This window comes from Polypterus senegalus, chromosome 3 (assembly GCF_016835505.1).
Source record: "Polypterus senegalus isolate Bchr_013 chromosome 3, ASM1683550v1, whole genome shotgun sequence".
NCBI classification, from domain to species: domain Eukaryota; kingdom Metazoa; phylum Chordata; class Cladistia; order Polypteriformes; family Polypteridae; genus Polypterus; species Polypterus senegalus.
In genome coordinates, this window is record NC_053156.1 from 240,208,408 (window position 1) to 240,218,748 (window position 10,341).

The 10,341-nt window shown below is 36.1% G+C and overlaps 1 protein-coding gene and 4 non-coding genes across 5 annotated transcripts; all 5 read left to right on the forward strand.

The window, feature by feature from the left end:
• Window positions 1–5,541: 5,541 nt before the first annotated feature.
• Window positions 5,542–9,671, forward strand: rps7 (ribosomal protein S7). The gene is made up of 7 exons (XM_039748843.1): window positions 5,542–5,576; window positions 6,141–6,218; window positions 6,749–6,820; window positions 7,245–7,388; window positions 8,144–8,208; window positions 9,084–9,234; window positions 9,552–9,671. Exons 2-7 carry the CDS (start codon window positions 6,144–6,146, stop codon window positions 9,627–9,629), a joined length of 585 nt encoding a protein of 194 aa, XP_039604777.1. The 5' UTR covers window positions 5,542–5,576; window positions 6,141–6,143; the 3' UTR covers window positions 9,630–9,671.
• LOC120526967 lies at window positions 6,933–7,154 on the forward strand. Its single transcript, XR_005633249.1, has one exon. It is a non-coding gene; the product is annotated as a small nucleolar RNA SNORA73 family (small nucleolar RNA).
• LOC120526969 lies at window positions 7,713–7,929 on the forward strand. The gene has a single exon (XR_005633251.1). It is a non-coding gene; the product is annotated as a small nucleolar RNA SNORA73 family (small nucleolar RNA).
• On the forward strand, window positions 8,728–8,953 carry LOC120526968. Its single transcript, XR_005633250.1, has one exon. It is a non-coding gene; the product is annotated as a small nucleolar RNA SNORA73 family (small nucleolar RNA).
• LOC120526966 lies at window positions 9,271–9,491 on the forward strand. The gene has a single exon (XR_005633248.1). It is a non-coding gene; the product is annotated as a small nucleolar RNA SNORA73 family (small nucleolar RNA).
• Window positions 9,672–10,341: the final 670 nt, after the last annotated feature.

The window sequence follows — 10,341 nt, forward strand, 5'->3', positions numbered from 1 at the left end:
AGAGCGCAGCATGCTTTCTGAAAAAGCACGTATTGTAAAATTGAATTACTAAATTGTTAAGAGAAAAGCCAAGCAAAATGACACCTTTTCTCAACATTCATAATGGCTAACACGGTACAAAACCCTAGTACTACAGACATAAATTGTTTGGAGTAATCGTACATAAACAATCCACTTCCAGCACGCGAGGGGTGAGATAAAGTCGGGAATTTGAAAAACGTTTCCTGTTTATGGACCTTAAAGCTTGATCTTTGTTTTTTTTTCCAGTGTAAAAGAAGCGGTCAATAAAGCTTGTAATCTGAGTGTCACTGTTGTTATTTTGATTATGTCACGCACGAAGCGGGTTGACAATATTTTTTTATCTCTCCTTTTTTAGCTCATCTTTTTTAGAGCTTTGTCATATGGGATATCATGTTTATGTTTGGCAACCTAATTTTATCTTCCCCGCTGATTAAGTTGCATGTTCTTAATACATTCAGCTTCTCTTTTGTGTCAATAACTTCAGATTCCTTGTAGTGTCATTGTTTTCTCCATATGTTGGATTTTATTTTTGTTTAATGTTTTTGCTCAAAGTCCTAATTTGTTATCATTCTTAAATATACTAATTTAGTTTATTTTTTGCTACGTGCCTTTTAGCATTTGAATTATTTCTAATAGTTCCAGACACTCCCTTTTCTGGAGTATTTTTTTTTTCAGCCAGTTTTTTTTTTAATTGCTGTTGCTTGCAATAATACTTATTTTATACTTATTTTAATATTGCACAAATGTTTTATTACTTCTAGTCCTATAGTTGTCAGTTAATTATGTGCCTGTAACTTCACTTGTACTCTTTAAGCAGGCTATCTGTATTAATTAATTACATTTGTATAGCGTATTTATACTGATTATTTACTTGATACTTATTTGTTTATACGTTGGTTTGTTGACCATTGGCATTTGGTGTGAAGAGCAAAGAAAGAATTTCATTATACAGGGAAATGTGTTTCCTTACTGTGCACATGACAATAAAACTTTGAACTATTTCTAACCTACTAAGTATAAGTAGATTTTCTTGTTTTACTATTTTTTTATTCCTACTCTGTAGCACTTTGAGATTGCTAAAATATAAAGTGCAATATAAATAAAATTTATTTTTATTATTATTATTATTATATCACTATATAATATATCAATATATAAAATATCACTTTATGTAGATAATGGGGAACCACTTTAACCACCACCAATTTGTAGCATCCACATGGATGATGCAACAGCAGGTATTCTTGTGCCAGTTTGCTCACCTTATAGTAGCTATTAGGTGGTGAAGGGGTGAAAAAGATACTTGGCCAGTCAGAAATGGGGTATGATTAGAGGGCCTAAATGGACAAGATATTAATGGGCAATTTAGACAGGACATCAGGAAACGCAATACTGTTTTCAAAAGATCTTTTATGACCACAGAAAGTCAAGCCTATATTTTTGTGTCTTATCTGAAGGACAATGGCAATTTTTTTAAAGTCGATTGTTTTTGGATCCTAATTAAGACCAGAGGGTAAGTGCTTCATGAAGGCCTCACCAACATCTCTTCTAGCAACTGCCCAGGCTTTTCCTAGATGGTCTGTAATCCAAGTACTGTTCCAGCCCAAGCATGCTTACCTTAAGGTAGATACTGTATTTGGAATAGCAGGTGATATTAGATGAAGCAGAATGACTATCAAGTGTAAATAACACTGGCTGCATGTAAAAGGCTTCTTTTCTCTCTTTAGCCTACACTTTTAACATGTTGATGATGAATCTGCTGAGATCAGAAATTTCAGCAGTAAGTTATTGTGCTCATTTTGGCCTAAAACTCAGTAAATGATCAACAGATATTTCTGAAACCTTTTGTCAGGTCACAAAGGATGTGCTAAAAAAATGTCATTAATAAAATGACAGCCTCACACTGCATTCCAAAATTGTAAATCAATAATTTTAGGAAATGGTATAAATCAGTACAACATTTTTCAAGTATATACCACCTCTAGTAATACTTCATTTGTGTTCTGACACTATAACCATGGCAAAAAAATGTATTTGCGAATAGGCACCAATTTAGCTATTAGTGCTAGCTTATTACATGCTACATGATAACTTACATGTTGGTTAGACATTCAAGTAAATGTTTCACTGAACACTGTGCATTTGACAATAGTTCTACTACTGCTACTATTATCATGATATTTAAATTTCTTTAGTGGCTAGGCCTGTCTATAGTGAGTGCCCTGGTGTAGTGTGAGAGAGTGTGGATGTGTATGTACACTACTCTTGGTAGATTTCAGCCCCTAAAACCCCAAACTGGATTACACACATACAACAAATGATGGACAGATGGATTTAGTGGAAATTACTCCAGCTCTGTGGGCCTTTGGATATAGAGATGGCACTAGTTTCCTATTATTATTATCCATCCATCCATTATCCAACCCGCTATATCCTAACACAGGGTCAAGGGGGTCTGATGGAGCCAATCCCAGCCAATACAGGGTGCAAGGCAGGAACAAATCCTGGGCAGGGCGCCAGCCCACTGCAGGGCACACACACCAAGCACACACTAGGGACAATTTAGGATCACCAATGCACCTAACCTGCATGTCTTTGGACTGTGGGAGGAGACCGGAACACCCGGAGGAAACCCATGTTAGACACGGGGAGAACCTGGGAAGCGAACCCAGGTCTCCTCACTGCGCAAAATTGCCGCCCCTATTATTATTAATAATAAATTATTTATAAATTGATAAATTATTATTTATGTGTTCTTTTATTTCTTCGCCTCTTTTCATACTAACTTACTTGCCAATTAACTAGGTTGTATTTTCACATACAGTGTCCTAGATGCCTTCCTTGTTCCAATTCCTTCTCCTCTTAATCCACCTTTTCTGTCTCCCCTTGATTTAATGTTTCTTCCCTGTGCTCTACAGTCTTTGCAACTTCCGTTTTTTTCCTGCTCTCCTCTTTATAGAGTGCTTTTCTCCTCTCTTTGTAGATTCTGTAAACACAGCTAACAGAAAATTGAACAATACTGCCTTCTCTCTTATGCTCACAGACACTTCTTCCTGACTTCAACACCAGCCTTTACTGGATTTCCCATTTCAACAGCTACGATCTTTTTGTCACAAAACACTCTACTGAAACAACAACCCCAAAAAACTAAGAACTAAGAAGAAAGAAGCGGTAAAGTCTTCATTGAGCTTCACACTGGAAACATAGATGCCTAGAATAATGACTCTTATTAGTTTCATCTCAAAATTAAAAAAATATTTACATTTGCATTTACTTATTTGGCTGACTCTTTTATCCAAAGCAACTTACAAAATTTGAGATACAATTGGTTACAAGTCTTTTGCTTTTTCAGTTGAAGCACAGGCAGGTGAAGTGACTTGCTATTGGTCACACAGTGTCAGTAGTGGGATTTGAACCCACAACCTCAGAGTAAATAGATCAATAAAGGAAGGAATCCTGGTAATATGACTCAGTCCACATGATACTGTCATGACAGTCAATTTATGTAATAGAGTTTGAGTGAAACCCAAGGAGTCAAAACATATTTTAAAGAAAAACAAAGAAGAGTCTGCTTTCGGGTGTTCCATGTAATAAATATCTTCAGCAACAGTATGGCCAGCAGTACACAAAGGATTCTAAAGGCACAATCATGTCAAATCTAAGTAGAAAGCCAAGAAAACAAGACATTTTTACATTGAAGGAATTCTGTGTTATGGCATCATAAATAGTCAAATTAGTTACTGATCTATACCCACGCAACAAATTACATAATATATAAGATGAATTTTTCTAATCAATTCTTGCATTCAATAACAAAAGCTGATGCTATTATTCTGATGCCAAGGATGAAGTTGAACGTTTTCATGAATTTGATTAATATTTAGTAACTGAGATTGATGAAGCAAATTCAGTGCAAGGATTACATTTAAAATCGGATGGTTTGTCACAACAGCAAATGACTCTGTACCTCTTTTGCTGTTCAAATGATTTTGACTTCTGTTACACCTAAGATAACTTTAATATGAGGAAAGAAGCATAATGCTGACTCAATAGTACATATGTGACTTTTTTAAGTAAGACAAATGCCACTTCCAGTGATTTTTAGTTGCATACGAAGATCAGAGAGATGACTCCAGGCAAGTTACTGGAAAAATGTTTTTGCTTTTATTTCATCTAGGAAACGCACAGTTCTTACTTAAACAAGGTAACAGCGCTAACCACTGTTCCAACATTCTGTCTCTATTACTTTACATAATAGTTTTTAATTTAAGTTCAGCATGATATTATACTTGTAAGTACTGTGTCTCATAGTGATATGTAATTGGGTTCGGTCACCTTCTATGTGCACATGTTCAACGTGTATGGGTTTTTCCTGAACAATACTATTACAACTACAATTTTACTCCCATTACACAACAAGTTTCATTTTATAATTGGACTGACAACTGCAGTTCCCTACAACCTATTAATTGGTTTAATGAAATGGATGGATGTTAATCAACAATTTTAAACATGAATAACAAAGAGTCAACTGCTGGCCTGAGGACTTTTTATTTCTTTCCATTCATATAGTGGTTGAGATTTCGTATGCATATCTTCCCTGATTCCCACAAGTGATCCATAATTTCCCCCAAATCAGTCTCCTGGTCACAAAAATCAACAACAAATGATTTAATTTTATAGGTTTTTCATTTCCATGGGTTTTTTTTTTCCATTAGGAACAAGCCCCCCACGAAAATCAATGCAGTGAGGTATTTAATTAAATAGCTCTAATTTTTTTACATGCTAAGGTTTTCAGACATGGAATGTCTTGACTTGCTAGCCGTCACAGGCACAGCAGGGATATATCAATTACCAATGATCTAGCTAAAGATGAAATTGTTACTCTCTCTGCATTTTAGTATAGTTAATTTCTGTAGAGAGGTTGGACCAGTTGGTGATTTTCCATTCCATACACTGAAAGAACTTTTTATTTGTAATGGATCTCTTTTAAATAACGAGTAGGTAAAACATTCACAACTGGTCCAAAAATTGTTGTGTTTTAAAGCAGAATTTCAATTTAATTTGCATTCCTACATCTGAAAAAACTGAATAGCAGTAAGCAAAACTGGCTGTTAATTTGATTACTACTGATTTGTAAACACCTCTGCAATATTAACTTGTTTTGAAGATTTTATTATTTATTCCCACCTTTGTATACATTGTATTAGTTTCTAAACATCTTAATTATTTTTAATTGTTTTATTTATACCCCAAAATAAAACATACCTATAAACAATCTAACAGATCACATGCACTATAGTAAAGCAAGGAGTACTCTTTCTGTGTTAGTTTAATACTAGCAGTGGAGTTTTGCACTTTATTTTATGGATGTGGTACCAAATATAAACTTTCGGTTTACTTGCAGGCGTGGTGTAAAATTTTAAAATGGCAAAAAAAAAAAGACATTTCGTACTGTTGATGACGTCACATACTATCCCGTGAGCCTCTAGCCGGATAGCTTTTCTGAGATTCTCGCGAGACTTCGGTCTCTTCCTAGGCCGTCATTGATAGAGGTTGGTGGGAGATTTATTTCAGTCAGTACACTTTTGTTAATAATGTCCGTGCTTCGTTTTATATCCAATGTTTGGAACTTCTCCGGCCAAGTGAATAAGTTGATTGCTTAGATTAGCTTATTATTTTGCACGGATGGCTTTATTGGAAGGAATATTTTGGTGTTTTTTTTGGTTAGGGGAGGGCTGGAGCACAGACATCAGTAGGAAGGATGCCGAGGCTCGGGCCCATGTGTAAGTGTGGCGGAATAACGTGTGTTTTGTTATTCTCGGTAAAATTGTTTTTTTCAGTTAGCCTTCAGCCTTTTGAAATAAAAAGGTAAAATAGCTAGAGTTAGATTTTTTTGGAAACGTCTAATGTATCTGAGTTCGTATTTATTTGTTGTACAGTAAACACGCGAAAGATATAAGTAGATAAAGCTAAACGTTGTAGATTTTTAAGTACTGCTTTAGTGAGTTTTATGTGTTTATCTTAATCACAAATTACTGCTTAATGTGTGGACTGTGAGGGTTGTGTTTTTTTTTTTTTTTTTAAATTGTAATTCATTTTTACTTGTCTACACATAGGCCATGTTCAGCACCAGCGCCAAAATAGTGAAGCCCAATGGGGAAAAGCCGGACGAATTCGAGTCCGGCATCTCTCAGGTAAGTGAGAATCGCATAAATATTAATTGAAGTTGTGGGGTGAAAGTTTATATATAGTGACCGTTTATAGAAATTGCTATACAAATAGTGAAAGTCGTCAGAGCACCATTGTCTGAAAAATCATTAATGTTCATTCTAGGAAACAAATCGTTTGATTTTTATTGTAAGTCGGTAATATGATTTAAAATGTCGCACAAACAATTAGTGAATTACAGGGAGCAACATAAAACTGAGGCACATGCTAACAATGACGTTGAGTTAGCTGCTCGTTTGTAGGGCACTTGTGGGGTAATTTGCTTCTAAACTATAAAGCAAAGAAGTAAATCAGATTGGTGTGTGGGTGGGGGGGAATAAAATGCACGTGTTTGCATTCATAGTTTGTTCAGCTTTACTTAAATCTTTTTGAGTTGGTTGAGGGAAGCATACTTTTAAAAGTAGTTAAATTTCAGCCTTGGATAGAGAGACCTGGTAAATAAACTTCGCATACATTGTTTCAAGTTTGAAATGTAATCACCACATTTGTTTTGTAGGCGCTCTTGGAGTTGGAAATGAACTCTGATCTTAAGGCTCAGCTGAGGGAGCTCAACATTACTGCTGCTAAGGTATGTTTTTTTAAAAGTGCATTTCTTCTACATCTTGTGTACTGCTGTAGTTTATTAAATGTACATATGATAGTGTAGGTAGTTTTTGTGGTGGTGTGTATTATTGAAAATCCCAATGTGGACACCCTCTGAGGTTGCTCTCATGAGGCTCTGTTCATATGGCATATAGGAGCATAGCACATTTGTGCCATGATGTATAATCCCATTCCATGACATTGGAGATTAAGCTTGTCCCCTGTCCTTTGGGCAGTTGTGGATAGCATCCTGTATATTCCTACATCTTCCCAGAGTCCTTGGGCAATTACTGGGGAGGTAAACCATGCAGGTTACGTATTAAACTAAATGCATGCAAGTAATATTTTTCCTTTAACTGAACAGCTTTGTACTAGGCAGTATTGTTAACTCAGATGTGAATTTTTGTTAGGAAATTGAAGTAGGTGGTGGTAGGAAAGCGATCATCATCTTTGTGCCGGTGCCACAACTGAAATCGTTCCAGAAGATCCAAGTGCGACTTGTCAGAGAGCTGGAAAAGAAATTCAGTGGCAAACATGTTGTTTTTATTGCACAGGTAATCAATTCTTTTTTGACTCATAGACATTATATATCGGGGGTTTTTAGTCCTGTCCTGGTTATAGCGGCTTACATGCTACCAGAATCTAAACCATTTTATTTGGTTTTGGGGAATGTGCAGTTTAGTTTTTTATAAAAAGGAAAAAATAGTCAACCAAAGTAAAGTTTTGATCAAAGTAAAACCAATATAAAAATTGGCACTTGTTTGTAAAATTTACAAGTTGAGAGTAAATTATCAGGTAGTAATGGCATAAGCCTGCTGCTTCTGTTGGCCTCAGGACAAGGAATGAGCACCCATAACTTGCAGTATTCAACTGAAATTCCAACGTGGACATCCTATGAGGTTGCTCTCATGTGGCTCTGTCTTTATGGTGTCAAGGAGCATAGTGCCTCTGTGTACAATGATGTATAATCCTGTTCCATAACGTTGGACAGCATGCTTGTCCCCAGCTTTTGTGCTGGTGAGGGCAGCGGCCTGTATATTCCTACATCTATCCAGAGTCTTCTGTTTGGGTGGATAAACCATGCAGGTCACAAATATCTAGCTTTAGTTTTTATACTATGAAATACACTGTGTTGATTTCTAAAGATTTGGTACTCGAATAAATAAGAGCATTTATAAGCTACCAGGAAATGTTGTTTTGGTGGAATAAGGAGTAAAATTATGCTAAACCTTTAACTTTTTTGGAGCTGTTAGAGTGAAAGAGTTGTTTCATAGTAATCTTGAGGGTCTTTTTTTAAATATATATTTAGAGGAGAATTCTGCCGAAACCAACAAGGAAAAGCCGCACAAAAAATAAGCAGAAGCGCCCCAGGAGGTATGTACGTCTGCATCCTTTTATAGGTAACTATGTGAAGTTGATATTTCCACTAATATTGTTGATGGCAGGAAAATCTTTATATGAAACAATATTATAAAATAGTGCTGTTGGCTCTGTCAGTTTACTTTTGTGTGATTTAGACACTTTGAAATTATAAAAATTGTTTAATTTCTTGATAATGTCACTTATTCACATTTCTAGTGAAAGCTGGGTTTGCCAGTTGAAAGGTCAAGTCAGATTTGTGAAAGTAAAAAATTTAAGTGGTTTGAATTCCAACACAATGTTTGATTCAGATTAAATAGTCAAGTCCACCCTGTTAGCTCTAATTTACTAGCATTGGTAAATGGCATAAAATGTTGTTAAGCTCACTTTATTCATAAGTACTAAGAGGATTGAGTATGCCTGTCAGACATGGCAGAAAATCTTTAGTTCCAAGGGAGGAGAAAGGAGTTAGGGTGTAAATGTATTCTTTATAATTATAATTGGTTAAAGATTGCCAAGGTGGACAATGGTAAACCAACGTGAACATCCTGTGAGGTTGCTCTCATGTGGCTCTGTTCATATGGCTTTAGGGAGCATAGTACTGTTTGGTGCAGTGACTGTATAATCCCATTCCATGACGTTGGACAGCAAGCTTTTCCCCTGACAATTTTGGTTGGTGAGGATAGCGGCCTGTATATTCCTACATCTTCCCAGAGTCCTTGTACAGTTACTGGGGAGACAAACCATGCAGGCCACACTTCTTCTTCTTTTTTTTTTTTTAGATAATTTTTAAATGTATTATGTAGGTTTGGGTTTTTTTTTTTTTGAGTGACTTGATTGTAATGGATTTAAATATGTGAATCACAAATTGAGTTACGTTTTATTTACAGCCGCACACTAACTGCTGTGCATGATGCTATCCTTGAAGACCTTGTGTTCCCTAGTGAAATTGTTGGCAAAAGAATTCGAGTAAAGCTTGACAGCAGCAGGCTTATTAAGGTCCATCTTGACAAAGCACAGCAAAACAATGTTGAACACAAGGTAAGTTTTTTTTTAACCTGGGTTTAAGCTTTATACCCAACGTGGATATCCTGTGAGGTTGCTCTCATTTGGCTCTGTCCGTGCGGCATAAGGGAGCGCAGCACTTTAGTGCAATGACGTATAATCCCATTCTGCGACGTTGGAAAGCAATCAGATCCCCAGTCCTTGGGCTGGTGTGGACTGGGCACTGTATATTCCTACATCTTTCCAGAGCCATCTGGCAATTACTGGGGAGAAAAACCATGCAGTGTACATCTGTACTAGAATCAAGTAATCTGGAATAGTCCAAGATTTCACTTTTTTTTTTTGTTTTTTAGGTGGAAACATTTTCTGGCGTCTACAAAAAACTCACAGGCAAAGATGTTGTGTTTGAATTCCCAGAGTTCCAGCTGTAAAATTCAAAATGAGTAAATAAACCTATTTGCTGTTAAAACGTTTGCAGCTTGTTTACATTTTTGATACACAGTCCTTAAATTTCCTTAAGCAGCGTCCTTATTTACCAATATTCTCCAATACTTCTGTCGAGCCCCAGAATCACTGAGCAATATAATTATGACACATCGGGGTACCATTTGTTGAGATTCCCTAACTATAAACATCTTCTGTCATACAATTGCTGCTTTGAAAGTTAATTCATGTTTGCTGCGAGTTTAAGATACTCCCCCTCCCCCTTTTAAAATTGTGAAATGGTATAAAATTGATTTTGCAGTTTTCATGGAGCTTGCTTGTTTTGGTTTTTTTTTGTGGATTTTCCTAAATGCCATTTCCTTGCGTAGTCCAAAGACATGAACTTTAAAATGGGATGCTCTATATGAGGTTGTCTTGTAGTGGACTAATATTCAGGAAATTTGAGTTTTATTTTAAAGGATGCAGCGTTACAATTTGAAGTCATTCTACTTCAGTCAGTTTGTGATATTAAGTTCAACCAAGCTGTTAGGCCTATGCTGCTTCACTGAAAGAGCTGACCTGCAGATGGCATATATTAACCACATTTGCATGTGACACAGGCCTTGCCAAAGTGTTGAGACTGCTGTTTAGTGTGGATATTTCATATGGGTATAATGTGGAGTTCTCCTGTGTAAAGCTTCCCCCAGCCAGAATTATTAT

What these genes read in the sequence shown, in the direction of transcription:
- rps7 (XM_039748843.1), top strand. Translation starts at nt 6,144, where the DNA reads ATGTTCAGCACCAGCGCCAAAATAGTGAAGCCCAATGGGGAAAAGCCG. An exon ending in TCGAGTCCGGCATCTCTCAG is followed by an intron (nt 6,219 to 6,748) that starts GTAAGTGAGAAT and finishes TTTGTTTTGTAG; the next exon opens with GCGCTCTTGGAGTTGGAAAT. An exon ending in AAGCAGAAGCGCCCCAGGAG is followed by an intron (nt 8,209 to 9,083) that starts GTATGTACGTCT and finishes TTTTATTTACAG; the next exon opens with CCGCACACTAACTGCTGTGC.